The 25,754-nt window shown below is 41.5% G+C and overlaps 2 protein-coding genes across 3 annotated transcripts in view; one reads left to right on the top strand and one right to left on the bottom strand.

Annotated features, from left to right (window-relative positions):
- The window catches only part of adgrd2 (adhesion G protein-coupled receptor D2), a 58,930-nt gene extending 55,661 nt beyond the window's left edge, over positions 1-3,269 (top strand). For both annotated transcript variants that reach the window (XM_087848642.1, XM_087848640.1), the window contains exon 24: positions 2,273-3,269. In XM_087848642.1, the coding sequence (XP_087704768.1) occupies positions 2,273-2,354 (82 nt within the window). In that variant the 3' untranslated portion in view covers positions 2,355-3,269. The remainder of the gene's footprint in view (positions 1-2,272) is intronic.
- A 1,523-nt stretch (positions 3,270-4,792) lies between these two features.
- Positions 4,793-25,482, bottom strand: LOC102788368 (nuclear receptor subfamily 5 group A member 2-like). Its single transcript, XM_087848870.1, has 7 exons — positions 25,243-25,482; positions 23,794-23,912; positions 23,363-23,504; positions 22,225-22,880; positions 14,288-14,407; positions 12,746-12,893; positions 4,793-7,863 (listed from the first exon to the last, which is right to left on the bottom strand). The coding sequence occupies exons 1-7, from the start codon at positions 25,262-25,264 to the stop codon at positions 7,610-7,612; spliced, it is 1,461 nt and encodes a 486-aa protein (XP_087704996.1). The 5' UTR covers positions 25,265-25,482; the 3' UTR covers positions 4,793-7,609.
- Positions 25,483-25,754: the final 272 nt, after the last annotated feature.

The following is a 25,754-nucleotide window of genomic DNA, read 5'->3' as shown; positions in this document are numbered from 1 at the left end:
ACTGAATTAGAGGCCACGAGTTGTTTTGGTTTGATGTGAGCAGCAGTGACTGAACTGCACAGCAAACAGCAGCAGGAGCTCTTCTTCACACAGACACGCTCTCTGGAAAAACAACAAACAGCAGGTGTTGAAAATATGAATATTTGTGAGTTGAATTGATTTGAAATCTGTTGCTGGGATCATTTAAACTGTTTGTCCAAACATAGAATCATTAGTTCAGTCTGATTTAAATTTGATTATTACAGAAGAGGAATACATTGAAGCACCAGGCCCAGGTAGTCTGCCTGACAGGGAGGATATATTTGGTATATGACACGAGGAGGGGCTTCAGTTGGTGCTCTCCATTTCAGATGTATCACAGCGTGCAAAAATCAGACAATCGCAGGATTTTAGGGGCTCATAAAACAAATGAAATCTGTGAAATCCTGTCAGCTCATTGTCGGCGTCAATACCAGAGAAGTAAATTGCATCGTTGACCACTTAATTAACCTCTTAAGCCCCAAGGGCTTTTCTGAGCTTCCTACTCGAAAATGACATGCTCAGAACAAATGGAGTATTTCTCTGGAATTTCAAACTCTGTGTATACAATCTTGGTATCAAAATAAAGCTAACACTTGTGAGATTTCATCAGAACTGTAAATATTACTGCAGATGTTACTGTGTCAAAGTTATTCTGACCCAAATATTGAAAAGTGTTTTATATCATATAACACCTCTGAAAATATGCTCTGGTAGACATTTCACTCCAGGAAATCATAAATCTAAATGTGGACATTACCTGTCCAAAGATTCATGGTGATGTGATGAAGTAGAGCAAAGTTACAGAGGTTTTAGTAGAGTCATAGCCAGGCGTTTTGCAATTTGGCACATTTTGGCACAATCTGTGAAAGTTGAAATCTTTCAACAGCTGAATAACACAAACTATGTGTCCAGTTGTTGTATAGTAGCCAACAACTGTCTTAGAATTATAGACAGCTGTGGCTCATCAGGTGGTTCAGGTTGTCCCTGCACTACCTGATGTGGGGACAAGCTGCCCCTCGTTCCTCCAGTGTGCAGTTTTAAGTGTCCTTGGGCAGGATACTGAAGATGATGAACTGTAATTGCAGCTGGAGCGGTCGGTGCAAGTCTAGCTACCATTACACTGACCGGACGTGTAGAAAGAGTGTAATGAAACCTTTGTTTCTACGTGCACATGAAACCTTCACCCTGGCCTGATGGTGGGTGCTCCACACTGAAGCAGCGACTTCTGTGATCTTTGTGATCAGAGAACCTCTGATGGCTGCGTTTATTCACTCTTTGTGAGAGGAGTTTGGTCAATGCCATCACCTATAGGTTTCTGACTGCACGCTGCTGGCTGCCTCTACGTTTTAATATCCATCTGTGGCCTCTGTGCCTTCACAGATTCCAGTGTTAGGAGTGCTTCGAGTCCTACCTGTTTCTTCTTTATCTGCCTTCAAATCACACTACACGGCGTATTCAAAAAAGCCTTGAGAACAAAATAGAAATAAGCATCTGCAATTATGCTCATTCAAATTCCTCATTTGACATTTGAGTTGGCTGAATGAAGTGACTCATATACTTCAGCGGGCTTTTGTTGATATTATCTTTTAATAGTATAAGAGCTCTATAATGCTGTTAGGATGTGGAATGCTGTTTTTAGAGTAATTTCAATGCTTGTTGCACAAGAAGAAGAAAACATAGTAGCTGTAATTTTTCACTGAGGATGATGAGTTTCCTTCCAACGGTGTGAAGAAAATCCACGTTTAATAGCGAGAGAGCTGAGGTGCAAAAATTAAGGAGGGGCAGGTTACCTTTTCTCCCGTTGTCTCTATTTCCTGCTTGGCGTGCAGCATTAGGCCGCATCTTTCATAAAGATGAATGTGCAGACACACAACAGATGGTCCCCATATTTCCAGAGGGCTCGGTTGTCTTCAATGGCTCCAAATTGGCCGCCGGTGTAGAGAAGGAAGTTTGGAATAGATTCATTAAATGTTTAGGCGCCTGGGAGGATGGTGTGGAGTGCTGCGGGCGTTCATTGTTGACAGCAGAGACAAAGCAGAAGTTCATTCCCTTAATCAGAAAAATCCAGCGCTGGCCATTCATGCTGTCGGCCATTAACCACTCCAGCACCTGCTCTCTCTCGCTCAGCCTTTCATTCCTCTCTTCTCTTTGTACACAAACATGCTCTCACTCCCGTAACGCAGACGACATTAAATGTCAGACGGAGCCGGGAGTCATAGCTAATGCCTTTCACTTTGCTGTTTCAACGCAGGTTGTTGAACTACAAATGGAGTGGAACCTATACTCAGTATCTGCACACGCATCTTCATCGTCATCAGATGAAAAATGGATGAAGATGAAGCCCCGCTGCCGTCACGGTCCTCTCCTCAGATCTGTCTGATAATTTACTCGTTTGATATCTGGAGGCTTTTAAATCCCAGGACACAGAAATGTGCTCTGTTCACCATTGTTGCTCCAGAACGACGTGTCCATGTTTTTCAGTTCAAAGTGCAAAATCAGAAGCAGGTTTTACGACCTCACACTTACAGCTGACCCGCAGCGATCGAGTCTATCGTTCCAGCTTTTGTTAATTAGAGAAAAGGGCACAAATGCGATCCCAGGAATTTTTATCAAGCTAACTGAACTTTTTTTTTTTTAATTAAAAAGCAGAATAGAGCCAACACCAGAGTGTCGCTCCACGTGACACTTGAGGCTCCAAATCCAAATCAGTCCCCGTAAACTCGACAGCATTAAAAAGCATGTTTACAGCCTGATGCTGCACCTGTAACCAACATCTGTGTGCTGACTCCTCCCCCATCAGCGTTATCTGACAAATACTGCGTGGGGCAGTGTGCTGCATTTTGGTCGCATTTATTAGTCTGTCTTCAGCTAAGCACTAATATCTGTGGCTCGTTCCTGCACAGAACACCAGCACGACTCACATCAACATTCAGGCTGCAAAATACTGAGTCCAGAAAACACGAGGAAGCGTGTCCATCTTTTATATACAGGTGCATATAATCAGACACAGATTAGTGATGTTTTTGTCTCGGAGACCTTTGAGTTTGTGGCCACTCGTTTAAATGTCTGTAGAAATATTTTGTCACCCTCACTTCACCCAAATAACATCAGCTCGAAGGTGTTTTTGCTCCTGTTGGCAGTTTGAGCTTTTTCCAGGTTTCTGTGATTGCAGATCTAAAGAACCTCCCTGAAAACTGTTCCAGGGAATTCTGCATCATATTCAGGAAACAACAGGAACAACTGGAAGCTGCTGCTTCTAATACAACCATGTGCAAGTGTCTTTGTATATGGGATGGTTATCTAATCATGTTTCCCATTTAGACACATTTAGACATGTTGCTCTCTCATTCATTTAAATCTCACGCACAGTAAACGCTTGGCTTCCTCCTGCCCACAAGTTCAGTGGAAATAGCTCCGAATCAGGCTCAGCATCAAAGATGAGAAAAAGGAACAGATTGAGGCTACGTCCACACGTACCCGGGTATTTTTGAAAACGCAGATTTTTCTATGCGTTTGCGCCTTTCGTCCACACGTAAACGGCGTTTTCGGTCACTGAAAACTGAGATTTTTAAAAACTCCGGCCAGGGTGGATATTTTCTAAAACTCCGTTTTTGCATTTACGTGTGGACGAGAAAAACTGAGGAAACGCAGAAAACGCAGCGTCAAAGATGTGCGCATTTTTTGACGTCACACTGTGCGCCACGTTGTTTCGGTGAAATGAATTTCTACAATACTGTTACTGTTACTTGTTCTCTCTGCAGTGTTTAAATGCTTACATATACACACACAGTTACTGTCCCTCCACACATACGACTCAGTTCTGCTTCTATGCCCCAGCTTTGTTTACTTTTTCCCACTGAGGCTTCTAGACTTCTGATTGGCCAACATTTCTGCACGGTTAGGAATATAGCGCCACCTGCTGCTTTGGCATGTTCCTAGCAGCGTTTTCCTTCATTTCTGCCTTTACGTGTGGACGGGATTATTTTTTAAAACGAAAACGGAAAATCTGCGTTTTCAAAAATACCCGTGTACGTGTGGACGTAGCCTCAGTGTGCCACTCAGATTATTAATGTGGGTTTAATGTTCATAAAGTAAGACTGTAGATGTACAGTTCAACATGTGGAGTGTAAAACAGATTTGTACTGACCAGATCTCAACAACGAGTGTGTTTGTGTGTCTGAAATCGGACTCAGTGACTGTGTGCTCGTGTGTTTTGTTCTACAGCAATAACATCTCCGTATGTGGAGGGAAATGTTAAAAATACTGTTCAGATATTACAAAGTAAGAATTTGACATGTTTTTATAAATCGTGCATATTTAGAGATTATGTAGTTGGACAGTTTCTGTTCTGGCATCCTTAATCGCTTAATATCCACCAGATCATTGGCGACCTGTCTGTGATTAAATTAACATTTACACCTTTAAATAGAATTTTATTTGAAACGACAGAAACATGTTTGTCAGACGTCTGCCTGTTTAGCATGTGGCTAACAAACAAACCCTCGACAGGTCACTGATCAGCTGGTAGATGCTGGGAGGTTAAAATATTTTTTAAATGCATAAATAAAAACATCTTTAAAACACACGTTACCCTTTGGAAGAACTGTCAGTATAACTGTTGTAATTTCAACCCACTGATATTCCTGTCAGGATGCCGCTCGTGTTCTACAACAAAACATAACTGATGGGAATATTTTCACAGTGAGACAAAGCTCTGTGCCGTTAGTGCAAAGCTGATGAATGTTGTGTAAAAACAGCCAACACACCGAGCTTTACTTCATTGATGTTTTTTATTGGTTTGATGCTGTTACAATAAAATATATTTAAAAAACAAAAAAAGATTTTGGTCACTCTCTCTTTGAGGAGAAAAGCACTTCAGTTTAAGACGGGACAGACGCTCAACTCACAGGAAAGAAGAGAGAACCAAGAACGTGAAAACAAGAGAATCAGCTCACAGCAGCAATTTGACCTCAACATAAAGCAGAGAACGTTTGTGCTGAAATGTATCTTTATCTTGCAGCAGATATTCACTTCACAACATAAATATACTATACAGAGTGATTACACATGACTATCTCAATTGGAACACTAAGTGTGTGTGTGTGTGTGTGTGTGACAGACGTAAAGGTAAGGCTGGAGGAGTGATTGTCGACGCCCACATCAGTGGACCAATAACAAATGATCTTAAACATTAAAACACTTGACTGTTTAAACTCTCACTGTCACTCTGACTGTGTGAGACTCAGCGTGAGACACACAAGTGTTACTTTTCAACAGGAAGTGCCACAGATGATGCTGCAAACACAGACTTCAGGGCTGCGATGCGGCGGATGCTAGACTGCCTCGGTTTAAAGCACGCTGTCATTATTCTTCGTGGTGCAAAGTTTCTCTGACGGCGCCGCGAGTCGTTGCACGCGTTGCTCTGTCACATAGTGCTGAAGAGAAATGCCCACTAAGCTACACGTCAACACCCACAGGTCAGCTGTACAGGTGGTTGTAAGCTAGCTTTGTCTCGCTGCTCTCGTTGAGCACTGTCGCTAACATCCGTGATGATGTCATCAGTGGGGGGAAAACGAAGATAAATAACTTCTAACGTTCTTAAGGCTGAATAAACAAAGTAACTATTTATCCTGAAAATTGGAGGTCAAATTTCAACAAATGAGAATAACACCTGATTTTTGTTTATATACATCATTTTAAAAACAAACAAACAAGTAAACGCATCAGCGAAGTCATCAGACATCTCTAAATGTTGCCGTCACTTAAATCTATAGTGGAGTTCCCAATTTATATTTTGTCTTGTATCCTGTTACAGACGTGTTCATATTAAACATTCAAATAAAGAGAAATCCCTGTGATGTTTTCCCTCCGACTGGACGCTGTTACAGGATCACACACGTACACGTCTGTAATTATTTATTCAAGCATGTTAAGCTGAAACGACTTTAACCAGATTCTTATGTTTCACTTCAGTTTATTTCTGCAGCACCAGATCAAGGTGCTTTATCCTGTTAGGTACAACAATAACACAATATTATACTTTTCAGTGTTTGGTTTTTAGAAGCTGCCAATAATTCAGTTATTAATACGTTTGAACGTGTCCCAAACATGGTCACCTGGCTGTGACCACAGAAGCTCCACCCACCATTTAAAGGGGCGGGGCTTAACTAGCTTGTTTCAGATAGATAACGAAGTGAGTGCATCCAGTAGGGTAATGTGTATTAACGATTACTTGTAACTGTAACTAAAGCTACTGTCTAAGTGAACAGAACAGGTCCCCTTTAAGTGTGACACAGGACACAAACATTGTCACATGACAGTCCCGTGTCCTGCTACCGTCCACCACGCGGCTGAAAATAGTCACAAATTAGTTTTGTGTGTTTGCTCAAATCATGTTTTTTCAAGGAAAACTGAAACTCTTTAAACCTCAGAAGCACAAAGCAGTCGAGGGCTGCTGAGATGTGGGTTTCACCTCCTTTTGTAATTTTCTGAAAACAAAGGAACTTACTGATCATCTGATCAAAATCCGCGTGAGACGCATCGCTCCTGGATGGCGTGTACCTCGATGTGTTGAAAAGTGACACCAGTGTGAACGAGCACGTGACTCGCACGGATGAACCAAATGTGAGCAGATGCACCTTTTACTTCCCTGCATCTTTATGGACCGAGCCGAAGGACAAACATTACAGACGCCTTCTGCTTCTCACGTGTTTGCTGTCATTGTCATTACCGAGTGCACATTGATGCGTCTCCTGTCGCAGCTTTGCTGTGCACAGTTTCTCTCTTTATCTCCTGCTGTGTTTCTCTCTCTCATTTTCTCTTCTTGTTGTTTGATAAAACACTTAATGGCGTTTATCAATATATTAACATCTAGATAGATTTAAACTAAACTTTATTTATGTCTGTTGGGCTTCTCTAGCAGTGCTACTCTAGTCTGACGACATGACATCATCGAAATAATAAAGATAATCTAGGATAAGCATCAGATACTGGGATCAAAAACGTCTCATTCAGATATTAAAATATTACTTTGGGAAGAGAAAACAAATGTTTGCTGTAAAAAGTAAACATTTGCTCATCCAGCAAATACCTCCATCCAGTGATGCGACTGCAAATTTCACGCTGAAGGCCGACATGACAAAGATATTTTGGGTGTGAATGTTACAGATTGAGAAAGGTGGCGATGAATGACGTGTGTCTAAAGAGTAACTGTTTGATGGGCAGCTCTGTGGATGTAGCTCGTCTGGGATTCATGTTATATTTGCTCAAAATAGATAGACTGTAACTCTATACGCAGGTCGAACTTTAGATGCTTGAAAACAAGTTAGAAAATCCAGTTTATAGGTAGAAGGTCACGTTAATGTAGCTCTGCAGGACATGAAAACATTAATATTCAAAATCTCCAAACTAGCGGTGAGCACACGCAGCTTTATGATTCCAAACTTTCAGGAACTTTTTTTCCATCCAACTCAAAACAGAAAGTGTCACAAAGGTGACCCGGGGGAACCTGTCACTCGCTCTTTTCCATCCACACACACTCTCACCTAGACAAATAATACATGGTGGCGGAGCGTCCTGCTCGCGCTCCTCACACACACGCCCTCTTGGCGTGCAGCATCTCGATCAGCAGGTTGTTGCAGGGCACCTCTCCACTCACGTGCATGTAGCATAGGTAGTCCTCGGCCTGCGTGCTGAGGGAGCGCAGCTCCGGCAACCGCACCAGCAGCTGGCTGAACTTCTCTTGGAACTGAGGGTAGGCGGACAGCGTGTACTCCAGCAGAGCAGCGTTCACCTGCTCCTGGACGCCCTCCACGAACGCCTGGTTCTCCAGCAACTTTACATCTAAAAAGAGCAAAGTTCAGGTTAATGTGTGAGCAATTACAAACTGGAATCATTTGTTTATTAATATACGCCACATCACCGGTGAGCTGTCCGAGGTGGAGACCAAGGTCGGTTTGGTTAATGCTGGTTTGAAGTCGTATGTAAACAGACAGAAATGTGGCTTTTCTAGCAGATGTTGTGTGAAGTCTGTCTCATATATAAAATTTGACATTTTCAGCCTGTTCAGATGTTAAACTCTACCCATCACCCTGAATGTCACACATGGAGGATGTTGTGTATAAAATGCACATCTCCAAAGTCAGTCAGTGCACAAAAAATATGAATTTAAGCCAACAAACATCAAATCTGTTTAAATGTTTGGTGAATGGGGATGAAGTCCATCAGTGTGGAGCTGGAACAAGACATCCGATGTTTCCTTTTTCCAAGTTAACAAACACGTCTTTATGTTAGCGGCTCAACAAACAACCACGCCCAGACTAAACCCTGCACGGTCAGCACAGTGATGAGCGTTGACTCGGCACCGTTTAGCCATTTGGAGTAAAATAACTAAAGTTATAAACTAAATAAAGTTTTATTATCAAAAGTTAACTATGGACCAGAGAGGACTGGGAGGAGCTTCAGAGAAGATTTGTATGTTTTTCACACCAATGTGAGAATGAGTTACCTCTGTAAAGGCTCATGGAGCGATTCACACTGATCACAGCTCTGTGTTAAAGACCATTTTCATTTAGAAACATTTCTTCAGTATCTATTGTTCTGTTATGTCAGTTAACCTTGGCTCTACATGTATATATATACACACAGGGTTCTTTCATCTTCACCACAGCTGCACATTTTCACCTTGAAATTGCAGTTGTACCAACAGCATCAGAAACAAACTGAGGCAGCCGGAGTCGTGCAGACCCAAACGAAACAATCCTGTTAACGTGATGGGCGGGGCCTGTTTGTGATGAGCACAAAACGATGAATGAACAACATTATTAGCGGTTTGAAGGCTGCGTTATCAGTAACACGAACAGCTCGTTCAGCCACAGGTATGAAGGCTCTACAAGCTCTGTGCTTGGTGTTTGTAATCTGTTCCCACCCAGCAAAAATATGTTAAAAAGACGCTTTTGACAACAACGAACGTCATTCAGGTTCAGAGGAAGAGTGCTGAACACGTGTGCATGCCTCCAACACAGCAGGTTTGAATCCTTTCTCCATGCTAACCACTCCACTACCAAGTATAACAGTTTACTTATATAGCAGCGATTCAGCCCAACATTTTAAACAGTGGTGGGGAGAATAAAGCCTTTTAACAGGAAGAGACCTCCTGCCAGGCACAGGTGGGGGCCTTTATGGGCCCTGGATGGGTGGAGGTTGGGAAGGGCTGGCAAAAATGTAGCACACAAAGACGTGTGTTATACAAGTTCAACATGCAACACACAATGACCGGGTCTGATCTATATTCAATGTTAACTTCTTTTATTTTAATTATGAAAAGTCGGCTTTTTAGCCAAATTTGGACGTAAAGGTTACCATTACTGACCAACCAGAACCGGCCAAGAAAAGAACATTTTTCCCTCTCAGAGCAAAAGGTGCAGCAGGACTTTATTTCAAAATCGGTTTAAAAGCGCTCATAAATCATTCATTTGAGGGATAAATACACTGAAAAAAGGGTTTGGCATCTCTTGGGTTTATGTCAGCATCTTGCGTGTATTTAACACAAGTGCCTCATGCTTTAAAGTTAAGTGTAACTATATAGCGTAGAAACTACATGATATGCAGAGAGGCAGATTAAATTGTTCATATCATGTTCGATTGAAGTCAATTATATAGCAACGTTAAATCTGGCGACACTGCACGGGATTTCAGTCTCGCGCGCTTTGGATTGTGGTTTGAGGAAGGCGTCCATCTCAGGCAAGTCGAGCAGCCGCCTCTACTTTTTTCAGTATAATTTCAGTAAATTAGGTGGTTGTTACATTAAAAAAGGCTTCCTTGTAATTTGAACACAAACATTTCATGTTTCTTTCTTGAATGTAATAAAATCCTGCAGGATCTGTTTAATTTGTTCTTGTTGAGATGACCTGATACAATCTAGTGAGAGCGGTTAGTTGCTGGACTCGTGAAATTCACAAGATCACGCGAGATTTCAAGCTGCAGGAAAATCAGTGGAGTTATAGGAAGCAGACAACTACACACACACCGTGTATGCTATCGCTATTTATTGTGGTTTAACTTGTCGAGGACGAAAACGTACAGAAAATTCTGCATCAAGCCTTGAAATCACAGCTTTCCTGCGTTTGTTAATTCTGGATTGGTGGTTACGCTGTTGCCTCACAGCAAGAAGGTTCTGGGTTCAAATCCACAATCTGCCTCGTTTGCACTGGTTTCCTCTCACAGTTAAAAGTCATACAGTTATTAGAGTTAATTTGTGATTCTTAGGCTGTATCCCAATTCAGGGTCTGCAGCCTTAAAGGCCGCATTTTAAGGACGCGACGAAGGCTGTCCCAATTCGAAGGCTGCTCGAAATGCGGCCCTCAAATACGTCCTTCATTTCCCTGAATTTTAAGGACGTGGCGGTGTAGACTTCGTGGCCCAACATATCCCAGAATGCATAGCGCGGCGGTGGGTGTGGATAATTTTGCCGAAAAAAACCAGCAGATGAGGGGCGCCCGAAGAGTAAACTTTAAGTAAGTACTGAATATGTCACTTATTTATGTGCAAATGTTTAATAACGAAGAACATTAAAACATTACTGTTGGCCACATGTCGGCAAAGTTATGTGACATTAGTGACGTTTGTACTAACTTGGTTTTAAAGCCTTTACTTTAAAATATACGCCGTTCAATAGCTGAGCTTAATCAGAGAATGATCAAAGCTCATGTAGAAACAAACAAACAAATGAACAAAAGATTTTCTCCTTCATTTCTGTCAAACAAAGCTGTATGAAACGTTTCCAGCTGTTAGTATCATGGTTGCTAGGCAACCTGGGCAGCGCAACGGAGGCTAGACAGTCCCATTTCACAAGCCTCGCACTTCCGGCCTTAGCGGTCTTTAAGTACGCGGCCCTTGAGGATCGTTGAGGCTGCGTACTTTAAGGCTGCAGACCCTGAATTGGGACACAGCCTATATTACAGTGAATATGAGTGCAAATGGTTGTTTGTCTCTATGTGATAGAGCTGTCCAGTCCTTTAACCTATCCTGTCACTTCAGGGTTAAACCCTGCAACCCGGATAAAGAGGATGGTGGTCGTTGTAGATCCATTCAGCTTTTATGTTGACCAGACTCTAGACTTTGTTGAACATATCTGTTATTAACCTCTGTCTCTCTTCCACAGCATGTCTTTATCCTGTCTTCCTTCTCTCACCCCAACCAATCACAGCAGATGGCCCCGCCCCTCCCTGAGCCTGGTTCTGCTGGAGGTTTCTTCCTGTTAAAAGGGAGTTTTTCCTTCCCACTGTCGCCAAAGTGCTGCTCATAGGGGGTCATATGATTGTTGGGCTTTTCTCTGTATCTATGAAGCGCCTTGAGGCGACTTTTGTTGTGATTTGGCGCTATATAAATAAAATTGAATTGAATTGAATCATGTAATATGAAGACAACATGTAGTATTAAAGTGACCAAGTAGCACTGGGCTAAAAGTTATTGAATAGTGTTGAAATAAAAAGACAAAATTGCGAAGAATTAAAATATTCCAAGAGCTCAACTTACTTCATCTAAACACGTTTCAGTCGCGTTTTATCAACACATGCACAAGTTTATTGAAGATGAATAAGTTTAAGTTTGTGTGCGACCAATGTCCACTATTGAATTAAGTGTACTACGTACTAGGTTTATGTGTATGATGTGCCTACACTTTATGTATTTAGTGAGGTGAATGCGTGTGGGTGGCTGCGTGTGTGTTTCCATGCGTGCGCGCTGCATGTGAGACAATAGCCGAGCCCTCTGGTGGACTGGCATTCAGCATCAGCTGAGCTCATCGTTGAGAATCCATTCACGCAGTAATTAAATGTTTTGAATCAATGTTCTGAATCATCTTTTCAAACTGCTTAAGGGCAATTAAATTACCCCTGACAAACCTGACTCTGAAGATGAGGCAAAGCAACAGAGCAAGCAAAGGAGCCACTGCCAAAGGCAGCAAATATTTTCTGCCTATGACAAGTGCTCTCCTCATTCAAAAAGCTCTTTGTTCCCTGCTTTGCCAGCGCTAAACAGCAAACACTTCAGGGAATCTGTTCGAGCCACATTTATGCTCTCTCCATCTGCACAAGCCGCTACATGAATGCCGGCCCTGCTATCAAATGATAGACCCATCCATTACGCTTCTTTTGAATGCCATTAGTGGACAATGGAGGAGGATGTCTTTGTTAATAACAGCTTTTGTCAAGCCTAGAAATTTAATTAAGTGAATTTATTGGAGGGAAAAAGGCCAGTTTGGAAAACACTTGTAACCTCATAGATAAAAAGGCTCCTGCAGATTATCTGCAATTGTGACATTTTTTTCATTAGGATGTCAGTGTTGCTATTCACAATCTGAGAAAAGACAGCACCAGTGTGGCCGTGCAGCTCCATGAAGTTGATTGATTTTTGCATCTGCTCGCCTTTGAAAAATGCGTGATTTACAGACCACACACAGAAGTCCACACTTTTCAAAACAGTTTTATTTGCAAAAAAGGTCAAAAGGTTCCCTCTTGCTGTACTTAAATAATCACTTTTAGAAGAAGAGACTTTATATTAAATGTCTGTATTGTGTCTCCTGCTTCAGCCTCTAAGCTGAGAAACTTAGTTTGTGAAAAACATCGTAGTAAGTTGGATGGAAGCAACGATAACGGCGCCGTTATTTGCCGTCATAATGCATCGCCTCATTGTATTGCAGCAATGATACACAAACAAGACTCACTTGGGTTGAAAAGGAGGAGGAATTTCAGACAGGCGATCTCTCTGCGGTCGACCTGCAGCACCCGCAGCCTCGCTGCCAGCTCCTGACCTCTCTGGACCAGACTGGAGAGCGTCCCCTCAGCCTGAGACAGGATGGACGACAGCTCCACCTGCAACACAGCTACTGGTTACTTCCTTTGCCCCTTATATTCATGAGACTTTAGCAAAGGACAAATATCCCCGGGTTAGTGCGCTGGAGGATTGTTTGCCTATCAAAGGATTAAAGCATTTGCCTGTTTAGCACGTGGCTAACAAATCCACGCCCCCTGGACGGGGCAGCGTGAGCGGGGACACGATTACATCTAGTGTAGCGGCGGCACTCCGTCTCTATTTCACTCTTCTGTACCACCTCTAGGAGTCAATCTGGCAACACGCATTTGAAACGCGAGCGAGTCCAGGTCCTTTTCTTGCAAAAAGATGTTTATTGAAACTTTTAATTTACATGGCAAGACTCAATCACAAAACTGTGTTGCTTCCAGCTTATCCGACTCCCCAACTACGTAATTACAGCGTGCCGGGAGCCCAAAATACTAAAAAGCGCATTAGAACGTCGCACTTTTATATTCTATACCTTTAACCTTTTAGAAATTATATTCTTAACATCAAATGTATATTTCTCCTCTAATCATTTTACCAATAAAATTAACCTTTAATTGGCTCTTACAGCTAGCATCACCTCTGAGTACATAAGTGTGACATTTTATTTTTTCCACAGTGTCGTTTTAAGTATTTGACTTTCCAAACACTAAATCTTACTTGTTAAGGTTATCTGCACCCATTTTGTAGAGAATATCGATCCCGGGGAAATTCCAGATTCCCTCACAATGATGACAGTCTAACCAGAGTTATATATGCTTGCAAACACTGATATACGAGTAAGATGAATTAAATAAAGACAAAGAAACATAAACAGCCTTAACTTTAACACCAAACTGGACTTTGAGAGATTTATTGGATAAACAGCCTTTCCAGAGTTTCCCTTTTTTTCTATATGTCTGTTAAGTTTATTGAATTTCACTAATATTGTAACTATATGTTTATTCTGATGAGACACATATGCCTCTATAGATTTAGTTTAGAGCAGTGGTTCTTAACCTGGGTTCAATCGAACCCTAGGGGTTCGGCAGAGCCTCCACCGTGACGTGCACGGCTCATTTTGTGCACCAATAAAAAAACATATCTATGTCTTGAATTTGAAAAAAATCATATTTTATTTTTCACTAAAGAGGGGTTCAGTGAATGCGCATATGAAACTGGTGGGGTTCGGTACCTCCAACAAGGTTAAGAACCACTGGTTTAGAGCATGGAGCTTTTGAACGACTGTTAGGATCAGAGTATGTTAGTACAGATATCAACAGCCAGTGAAATATAAATGAATACTGCTAAACATAGTGAATATATATTTATACAAAAGCAGTAAAAACAAAACTCCTCTGGATCGGGTGCAGTGCGTGGAGCACACTGGGTGGTGTGCTGATGGGAAGCTGTGCGAGGGAGTTGTTACCTCCTGGCCGGTCACCAGCAGAATGCTGTCTTCCTTTGCGTGCTGCACTTGTCTGAAAATGTGATCCAGGACGAGCAGCTCAGACCAGCAGTTATGAAGCAGCTTCATTTGATCTCCCACCTTCAGACAGACGCAAGAGAAGCAGATAAAGAACAAAGATGAACTCGGTGGAAACAAAAGACGTCTCATATTGTTTGATAAACACATCGAGCTCGTTCCTGACCAGGAAGACGAAAATATTTACACCACCGTCACCAATTAGTCTAAACAGGAATATGGGGAAAAAATTAGGCTTTTAATAGCAAAAACAGAGTGTGTGTGTGTGTGTGTGCTCTCCTTTCATACTGGCCCAGCAACACCTAGGACCTCTCCAGCCTTCTCACCTCTCCCCAGCGCCCCCACCTTTCCCTTTTCTGCTCTGGGGGATGGGTGCACACGTGTTCCCCCCACCCAACTGTATCACACCCATAATCCTGCTGCCACAATATTGTCTGTAAAGTGAAGGACACAGCAGTCAGTAATTCTGCGGTCGCAGCTGCTAATAGGCCCAGACCCCATTCATCTGACATGGAGCTGACAGAATTACAGTCCATCTGAATGAAGCTATATATCAGTCACAGAGGTTGCAATCTTGCCACAACACTCATCTGCACCGGTGCAGTGGTGGGGGTCTGGGCGTGCGGTGATAAAGGAAGGGGTTAAGGAAGCAAGAGGTCTCGGCGACCTCCTTTGCTTCCTCTTCAAGAGAAGTTGGACACTCAGCTGCAGCCCACAAAAAAAGCTCAGAAATAGCCGAGCGTAGAAGGAAGGCGTTTCTTTCATCGCCACATGGATTCTTAATGTTTCTGTCTCTGCTGGGCTGAAACTGACATGTCAGGTATATACGTGCTAAGTGTCATGTTACCTGTGAGTTTAACTGTAAATGTTGTCTGTCATAGTCGACTGTCTTTACTGACATCGCGACCGCACACTGATACTGTATCCAATCCTCTGCAAAGAAGCAACCATGATGATATTTCCCAAGCGATATCTGTGTTGCGTGTGGAAAAGGTCACGCGATGGGGCAGGGCTGGCAGTTCAGGAATTTTTAAAAATCATCACCTATTTGGTTAAAAAAGCTACAACCAAAGTTAGAAACAAGCATTTTCTAGATTCTGAATGTAGCAAAAACAACCCCTAACTCTATTTCTACACTTAGACATACAGTAACGTAACAGATCGCTTCAATTGGTCATCAGTTGGTTTTCACGTTGATAAAATAAAGTCTGGTTAAACTGTTCATACTAAGCAGTAACACTTTGGTGTAATAATTTGGGCTTTTTGCTACTTTCTTGATTGAAGTTTGCTTTTTTGTAATGACAACAGAACAAAAGAACAGGGCTACAAAAAAAAATCTACATCAGAGGACTTATTGATTATATCTCAAAACTAGGGATGCACCGATACCAATTTTTTCAAACCGATACGATACCGATACTTGGATCTGAGTACTTGCCGATACAGAGTACAAAAACTGATACTTCTACCACACACACACAAATGCAGACAAGTTTTATTTTATTCTCTGCCGATAAAAAATAAAATCTTAATAAAAATGACCACAAAAAAAAAATAAAAAATTTTCTTCGCTTTTCCAAAACCTGAGTTAAAGTTGGCTGTTCCACACTGCTGACATTTTGTTTAGCCTAGCCACCAGTCTCACTCCCCTAACCCTGTGCCTGTTTAGCGCGGGATGTCCCCCTAGTGGCCAATCTAAAAAACTACAACAGAAATGACAAGCCACCCTCTGATTAATGAAATAAGTTAGTATCGGTTCATGGTATCGGTTAACTTTTACGAGTATGAGTACACACACAATTTACAGTATCGGCACCGATACCGATACCAGTATCGGTATCGGTGCATCCCTACTCAAAACACTTTAACTTGATTCCAGCTATCAGCTGAACCCTTGTTTTAACTGTTCAGGGTTCCAAAAGCGTTCCAGCAACTATCCTGGCCCAAATACTGCAAGGCAGAATGATGTGATATGAACACAGCTTTATTCTCGAGGTAGAGAATGATGAATGTACGTATAGGTCTGTTTCCAGCCTTGATCTTCCAAAGACAGCTATTACATGTTGAGTTGCAGAGGCTGGACTTGGCCCTGCCAGCTAACAAATATGGTGTTAGTGACTTTTAAGAAAATATATTCGTTTTGACAGTTCTGGTCAAAGTGGCAACTCGGGAACAGAAATGTGCAGCACCAGTGCAAGCATGGGAACATAGCAGCAGAGCTTCCTGCGTGCCAATCAGTCAGTTATTTATCTTCTGAGCTTTGATAAAGAAGTGATATGACAGTTTTTCTAACAAACCTGGGATTGTTTGCTTTCTGTGCAACTGTGTTTAGTAACTAGCGAAACACTTGGAGTTCTGCAGTAACACTCTGAGTTCACTAATATATCACACACTCTGGGGAGCAAAGAAAACAAGCAATAATTCATGAACATTCAACTAATCCAAAGTTTTTGATTTAATATTTAGATGTCATCTTTAATCAGTTTGACCCTGCAGTCATTCCAAATCTGTCCATATTTTCATGAATAACATGTATTTTAAGTAAAATTCCCAGCCTTTAGTAGCGTTTGTGTTCATTGTGTGCATCTCAGCCACGTTTCCATCATCACCAGGTGAGCAGAAGGTCAAACATATGACAGACAAAGGCCACCTCTGGGGAAATTGCAGCAATCGATAGCTTTCATTCTGCAAATAATTTAGTAACAATGTAGGCAAGTGCAGAGAAGAGCTGCGATGGAGAGCTGACATTCCCCCGTTATCGTCTGCATGGAATGTAATTATCCAGCCCAGGGAAACGGCGCTTTCAGCGGGAGGCTTTCTTGGCAAAATATGCACAGCTTTGTTCTCACTGTCCATGTTGGCTGTCCACTGTGCATAAAAATGGTGTAAATGTCAACACAAGCACATTGGATGTGTATAAAAGGAGACTCCTGGCAGGGAAATGAAACTTGTGAGAAAAGCTGTCGTTTCAAAATAAGAGGAAAACCAGAATTATTCATCTTTTCCCGTGTTTGGGTTCATGGCCTGACAAAACTTTTATGAATGGGGAATTAGACATGAATGCAAATTAGAACTTATTTCAAATCTGAAGCAATATAATTGTGTTTGGAAAGCTGTTGTTTAGTCTGACGTCTAGAATTAGACATTTCATGAAGTCCATGAGAACCAAACCAGTCCAACGTAAATCTGTTTGTCAGGTTTCGGTTTATAGCAGCAATACTTCCTTGAAAATGCATTTACAACATTTTCAAGGAAGTATTGCTGCTATAGAGAAGCATATAGCAGCATAACATTCTATATAACTAAGAATGTTATATATATCAGATATTATAATACCATCACATTGCCTTCCAGCTACCAAGCAATGGCTTAAAAAAAGAAGCACGCTTATTTATTATTGTTTTTATTGTTCTGTCGGGATTAATTACGTCTGTTTGTCCAAGCAGGGAAAATAATTGTGCAGCATGTACCAGCAGTCCTGCTACTGCTACTATGACTACTACTAATTATGATAATGTGCTCTTTTAAATGAAATCTACAAATTAGAAGCTGTAATTACAACTATTTCTAAGTCTGATTAAAATGTTTTACATTAAATAACAAAGCCTGAGGTTACAGGAGGCTGAGGTTAGCGCTCACTGATTTCCTGCTGCCGGGTTATTTATATGTACGAGTAAATAATCTGATACTAGCAAAAAGAAAATCCCCTTTGTATCTTATATTCAGATTTTAATTAGTTTGCATTATTTGAAGACTAACATGAAGTATTTGTGTAACTCATGCTAATCTTCAGAGGTCTATACCCCCCCCCCCCCCCCCCCCCACCTTCTCCATTGACATTATTTTAAATATAACTGATAATTGGTGAGAATAAATGACCATTATTATGTTTCTAGCTGTAAATTAATAACTATAATGGGCATGTTGTGGAACGTTCCAGCGTGTGCATATTTTGTCATAATGTGTTGTTTTTTGTGTTTCTTCCACAAAATTTACATTTTGGTTTTGTGAGTCTGTGACACCATGAGTGCGGTGGGCTTCTGACATAGAGAGGCCGAGCATAAAGCTCTACTGTTGCTTCACATAAAGTGTAGTAGTAATAATAATTAATTAATTAATAATTAATATAAATGTATTTGTATATCACAGAGTTAAAAGTATGCATGCTCCAACATGCAGACACATTGTCAACATTAATTCCAACACACTTCTATACGTACAAATAGACGCAATATAGAGGGAAAGATTTTTAAAAATGACTTTTCAGCAGTTGTATAAAACAAACCACAGATTCAGCCAAACTGGAAAGTGCAAATATGATGATATGATATGTGAGTCCTGAGTAGGTGTTGACTTGCTGCTGTATTCTGCAGGAAACTGCCTGAGCAGGAGCAGCAGTTAAAGTAAAGATTTGATTTTGGGGGGATATATCTTTGATGAAGGAAACGAGACTGGATGAGCTTAGCGAGTCAGATTCAATATTTAGATGTTGGTCAGAGATGATCCCGAGCAGATGATTTGATGTTACTGGTGAGGAGGCCGAGGTCCTGACCTCCTTAGAGGAGCTGTCAGGACCAAACACTAGAACAGGGGTGTCAAACTCAAATACACAGTGGGCCAAAATTCAAAACTGGAACAAAGTCGCGGGCTAACGTTAATATTTATTGAAATATATTTATTCCTCCAGATATAAGAATTAATCTTTTCTTATGGACTCAAACACATTTTGCTGAAAAACTGAATATGGAACAAGCAAAGCTTAATACTAAATATATATATTAGCTGTATAATACCAGTAGGCCAGCTCTAATAATAATTTGGTATGGCTTTGCGGGCCAAATGTAATTAGGCTGCGGGCCAAATTTGGCCCGCGGGCCAGAGTTTGAGACCTATGCACTAGAACATCTTTGTAACTAAAACTGAGAGGATATTTATCCCATTTAACAAAAAAATTGCATTACTTTATTTGAAATTATAAATTGTTTGTATTGCTCGATTAAAACTTGTGTCGACTGTATACCAACACACACTTTGTACATTATCAGTAGTTTGTTTGAACTCGTGACTTTTCTGTGAAGAAAGAATTAAATGTCTGCAGCTGGATTAAAATGATCAGATATTCAAATTTACTGGATATTCTGATGATGTTTGTCGATAACGAAACATGATGAGCTGCTGTGTGTTCCTGCTGTGCTGCTGAGACTGAGCAGCAGTTTGGACAAGTATCCCTCACACAGGCGCAGACGCAGTGTAAAGACACCTCGTTGTGTTAGTGTGAGAAGACGCAACCAAAAAACCATCATCCCCACAATGGGAGCTTTGTCTCTGAGACAATAACCAGACAAAGTAACAATAAAATAAATTAATCAGCATGTTCTCAGAAACAAATAATCATTTTTAGTCCATTCAGTTCATACTTGGAGTTGCTATTTGAGCTCGAATAAAATGTTATAAAAGCTGGAAGCTGTGAGCTACACTTACACTCACTCACACACACACACACACACACACACTCACACACAGCTTACAAAATCGTACAAAAACAGGGCGAAATACTGTGTTTAATGTTGGAAACTAATAAGATGTTACGTCTATTTATTTTGTGCAATGTTGCAAAAGATTAAATGTCTTTACTTGTCAGAATTAGCAGCGTTTAGATCAAAATCCAACATGAAGGCAGATCAGTGCTGTAGCCACTGACAGTGAACTCTGACATTTATGCTGTTTGAACTACGGATTATTTCCATTTAGTAAAAATTCATCGGATCTGTAGACCAGAGCAATTTCTTATATTTAACATTTTAAAAAACATAACTGTTTGGCCTCTGACGGTGGGGGAGAGAGGGGTGGGGGAGAGAGGGGTGAGTGTTTGTCACTGGAGAAAGAAAAACTGAGTTCAATGGGAAGAGCTGTTACATTTCCCTGCCTGCAGGTTGGACTCACAGAAAGGTTTGTCTGACGATCGTTGTAGATTTTCTTGTGTTTTCTTTCTTGGTGATTTTGCATGATTAGTTTTTGACTTGACTGCATAAATTGCTGTATGCATGATCTTTTTGCTGCAAGCAGTGAATCCAGTCATCAGGAAACCACTCAATGCTTTTCACATGCAGGAATATGAACCGCTGGCTCGTCACATCCAAGCCTGTGGCAGACCCAGCCAGCAGGAAGCAGGAAAGGAGCAGAACTCTGACTGTACCTCAGTAAATAACCTGCATCTGATGAAAAGACACCAAGGACCAAATCACACCAAGGACAGCATCAACCTTTTGTTGCTAGTTAAACTGTTTAATTGGTAGGATCCGTTTGGCCGTGGCTGGCTGACAGATGATTGTTCGTCAGCACAGACGCATCATATCAGGACTTATTGAAGAAGGTGATATTTTCGTCTTTGTTGTGTTACCTGTCTGATTTGTCAGGAAAGAATAATAATTTTTCACTCAGAATGCGAGGTGTGCGCGCAGCAGCGCCATCAGCAGCAGCGCAGTGAGTTCTGACTGCGCTGCTACAGCGTACACAGACGGGTCGGCACACAGACAGATGTTTGATCATTATTCTCTGAGGTGTGTGTGATATTATCAGCTACCAGGAGGAAACACGAGGCTGAAAGTACTCACAGCTAAACGACATCAGACCAACTAGTCCAACTGCAGCTTTTTAGAGCTGCGCTGTGTTGTAAATAACAGTTCAATATAACTTATTGAAGGCTCTGACTGTAACAGGACGTGATATAATGTAATAATGGGGACTGGTGACAAATTAAAGGAAAAGGTTGACTCTGTTATGCCTGGTGAGGCATTTTGCTGCCATGGTTTCCCCGTCTACGGGCCACAATCATCAGGTTTGTGCACTGGCCTTCACACACCAGATCTCAGCCCAATCAAACACCTGTATGATGTCACCAGCATACTCGACCAAATAAGAGATTTTTTTGCAGAATGGTTTCTCCCCTCAGCAGATTTAGAGATTTGAAGATTTGAAGCTGTTCTGGTTGCTCAACACCTCAGAAAGACGCTTGTTTTTGCTCTAATCTGTCATTACTGTCATACATCATAATTACTGAAGTTTAATAGAGCACTTCTTTCTGTTCGTTTAGAGGAAAAAAACATATTTTAAGAGTTATGAGAAAGAAATTCTCCTCTGCAGTGAAAATTAACGGGACATTTGAGAAATGTGAAATCAGAAATAGCATTCACAGGAAGTCAAGCGAGCGAGCGAGCCTCTATGAGAACGTGCAGCAGCAGCAGTCGTGCTGTGAACACTTTCTGAATGGACTGCGAGTGGATGTGAGTCAGCCGTGGGCGCCAGCTTCATCACATTTGAATTGCATTCATGTGTTTGTCGGGTCTGAAAGCCTGTGAACGTATTAATAAAGACTTAAAACAAGCCTTCGTCTTAATCCTTTCAGAAACAGCAACATCACCGTGTTCCCTTTTTCTGACAAACAGAAACAAAGGATGGATTCAGCCGACCTTGTGAAAAGCTTTTCTGAGCGTGATGAACTTTTATTTTTTCACTTCTGCATATTTTAGACATAACCATAAAAGATCTTCAGAAACGTTCGGCTTCTACTAACGATTGTCACTGGATCAATTTGTTTTCTTTCAGTTTTTATTTGTGAATTCTTGGAAAAGCAAATGTGGGATTGAAGCGGCTGAGTCTGAGAAAACATCCCTCGAATCTAAACAGATTATTTTCGGGTGAATGCGTCACATGAAAATCTAATTTTGGGTTATGAAGCATTTTCTAGTAGATCTCAGGTTTACTAAAATACTGCATGGAGCCTGCATGTACATGTGTTGTGTGTTTGTCACATGTTTTGCGAGTGAAACCATGCACGGATCATTTCAAACACTCGACGCGGTGAAGAGTTTGCTACTCACCCTCAGCTCCTTGAAGAAGATGCAGCTCCGAGCCCACTCCACTATGGAGAACAGAGTCTGGTCCGCCATCCGACACATGAGGCTGAAGGTGCTGGGCTTTTCCAGCCGACCCCGGCCGTTTTGCTCCTGTTGCAGGTGAGTCACAATCTTGTTCTGCACGACCAGCTCGTCCGGGTCACAGCGCAGCAGCTCCAGAACCAGCGGCGGCAGGCTGGGGGGTTGCGGCGAGGCTGAGGGGTACATGTCTGGGTAAGGGTATCCTGTAAGAGTCTCGGGGGAGCTGGTGTAGTCGGGACACTCGGCTTTAATTGCCCTTCCGGGAAAGGCTGTGTACTGGTACTGGGTGGTGAGGGGCACGTGCGACTGCATGGCCATACCCAAAGACGGGGGTCCGTAGAGATTAGCCTCGTAGTCTGTGGGAGTGATGGAGCTCGGGGTGGAGGGGAGCAGGCTTTTAGAGATGGTGGGAAGGGTGTGCAAGGTGCCGGTGAAGCCGTAGTCTGCCTGCAGAGGAGAGGCGGGCGGAGGAGCCGTGCTCTCCAACTTGAAACCGTTGGATCGTATCAAAGCTTTCTTCTGCTGTTTCAAGGCCCTGTCTCTCTTGTACATGGGGCCAAATTTATTCCTACCCCCACGCATGCGGTCTGCACGCACCGCTGTCACACATGAGACAAAAGCAGAAAACAGGTTTAAAAATCATCTGCCTCTTACACTGTGCAGACGTGCTGAGCTTCATGAGCACTAAACTCTCGTTCACAGTATTCCTACAAAGTAAATAACAGTCCGTCTTTTTTTTTGCTTCCCTTTTTAGGGCTGAGAAGAATCCCCGAGGAGTCTGTGCAGCTTTACTCCTTCTTCCCCGGGGAGTCTCCAGAATTTTATCAGCAACACAAGAATGTGTCGTTTTTCTGCTAAGGAAGCAGGTGCTTTCCTTTGCATTGCTGTCTGGGAATTAATCCCATCCCATGTGTGCAGGAAGCACTGAATGATAGCAGCACCATCGCATAAAGAAGTGGCCTCAGATACACTTTAATATTATTTATTATATTTATTTTATCATATTAAAATAAATGGTGGCAAATCACAGGCAAAATGTCCCTGTTTCATTATTATTATTATTATTATTGTAGTAGTTTACCTTCCAGCCGCATCCCAACACTGAGGCATTTCTGGAACCGACAGAAGGGACACCTTTTCCTCTGGGTCTTGTCTATTTTACACTCCTGGTTTTCCGCACACGTGTACCTCTTGTTGTTCTGCACCGTCCTCTTGAAGAAGCCCTGAAAACGAGCGACACAAACGACTGGCTTTAGATTTCAAAATAAAACTGCCGTTCTTGTATTTAGATGTAATTATTTCGAAGCACATTTTATTAGCATTGAAGCCTGCACACGTTAGCTAACTTGGGGTAACATAAGTGTCCATTTTTCGCTGCATTTATGTTTCACGGAAATTAAATTCAGACAAAGTTCAGCTGGAGAAGAAATAATTAGCAGCAGTTTGTGGTTAGCGGTCATTTTCACATAAATAATAAAAACATGTCCTCGCGCATGGCTAGCGCGTGCGTACCTTGCAGCTCTCACAGGTGAGCAGGCCGTAGTGATATCCGGACACTTTGTCTCCGCACACAGGACACAGCTCTTCCAGGTCCTCGTCGTATGTGTACTCCATCACCTTTAAAGTCACACCTGCCACACACACGCACAGTAAGTCTACCTCTGATGATTATTTCTGCCGTGTTTTTTTAAAGAATTATCGATTATAAAAAACGAATTTAAAAAAATACAGATTCGCGTGATATTATTCCAACAAACAGGACTTTTTACTTTTCGGCTCTTAATGATTTTCCTACAATTTATTGTAGTTTCATCTCAACCAGTTTGTTTTCATGTGAATGTGATATGAAATAAATAATGATTTTTTTCTAATAGAAGTTTACATACATAAATCATTTAATTATTTTACCCGCATTTCTAGATGTAAATTATGAAGTGTGTTTACATCATACAGTTAAATAAATGTTATGTAGGAGTGGAATTATTGGGTTATAAATAAATAAATTATATTTTTAAATACATAAAAATAAAAAATAAATAAATTAGATGAAAAACACAAGAGCGGATGTATTCAGCCAAAGTGAAGACTTTTGCCCGAAAGGTTATTTAAGTAAATTTAAGCTTTAATTTTGTGTGTTGTTAGAGAAGCTCATCTCTACACACCGCAGAAAAACGTTATACGTACATCTACCTGTTTTTTATTTATTTATTTTAAATTAAGAAAAGTAAAATAAAATGAATCTACATACAGCCACTATCGGCATCAATGACTCTCTATTGCATTATTAAATAACTAACAAACTGTTCTTAACAATGAAATGTGTCTGCGGTTTGTTTGTTTTGTTGCTTTCACCTGATCTGACTCCGCTGCTGAGTCTCACGGTTCAGTCACTAAGCTGACGTCGTTCATGAACCCACAGACACGCGCGGCGGTTGAGTGATTGATTATCAAATGTTTACTTTTACTTTTTTATTTTTACCATTTTTGTTTGTTTGTTTCTGACGTTTCTGTAGAAACTGTCCGCACACACTGAAGTGAACCGGCGGTGAAACGAAAGTGAAGGCCGCTGAACAGTGAAGTGTGGAGGACTCGCAGTTTGACGGGCAGTATTATTATTATTATTATTAGATCATAACCAATATCATATTTTTTTTTCTTTATTTTTCACAGAGCAGCAATATTTCACGATTTTAAAACAATGTAAAAAAATTACAGATGTTTTCCTGGAAGACTGAAATTGAAATTTGCATTGAGGAAAAAAATGCTGCCGTCTTATTTTCAAACAGTCTGAATTAACTTAATAATTAAACGACGCGCTGTGGCTCTTTGGAGCTTTTGTATTTCTTTTAATATTTTTCTGACTGCATGTCGCTGATTTTTGTTTCTTGGTTAAAATAAAAAGCTCTGAAGGTGACAGAAGCTGGAGTGTAGAAGGCCATGTAGGAAAACGGAGGCACTTACCGTGAGCCTTGTCTCCCAACATCTGAGCAGCAGACAGCAGGCAGGCAGTGATGATTGTCTGATTGAAACCTGGATGTAGGTGTTGCAGCAGCCTTGCATGGGCTGCAGAGGAGAGCAAAATAAAAAAGAAAGAAAGGCCAACAGAAATCCGGGTGAGTGCTGTCTATATCGGGGCTGCTGTAGGAGCCAGAAGGGCCAATAGAAAGTGTAGTACGATGATGACCATTCAAGAGCTCGGAGTGAAACTCCTTTCCTTCGCTCGCTCTTTACTGCGATTCCCTTATCGCCAAAGTTAGGCTGCCACGCTGCTATTGGTGGATGCCGAGTCATGTGACAGATGCTCTCTGCAGCCACAGAAAAATGCCTGGACAGAAGAGCCGAGCCGATGGAGGAGACGCATAAACGTGCAAGTGAATGAACAAATTAGAAATAAAGATGAGAAAAGCGCTCAGCTTTAGAGAATAAAACACGCGTGTTTTCTTTCGATCTGTGTTTTCTTCTTTCGTTATTTG

The sequence above is a fragment of the Neolamprologus brichardi genome, chromosome 12 (genome assembly GCF_056152115.1).
Source record: "Neolamprologus brichardi isolate AB-2024 chromosome 12, ASM5615211v1, whole genome shotgun sequence".
NCBI lineage: Eukaryota > Metazoa > Chordata > Actinopteri > Cichliformes > Cichlidae > Neolamprologus > Neolamprologus brichardi.
Note: the sequence above shows the minus strand (reverse complement) of the source record. Positions and strands in the feature narration are given on the sequence as shown.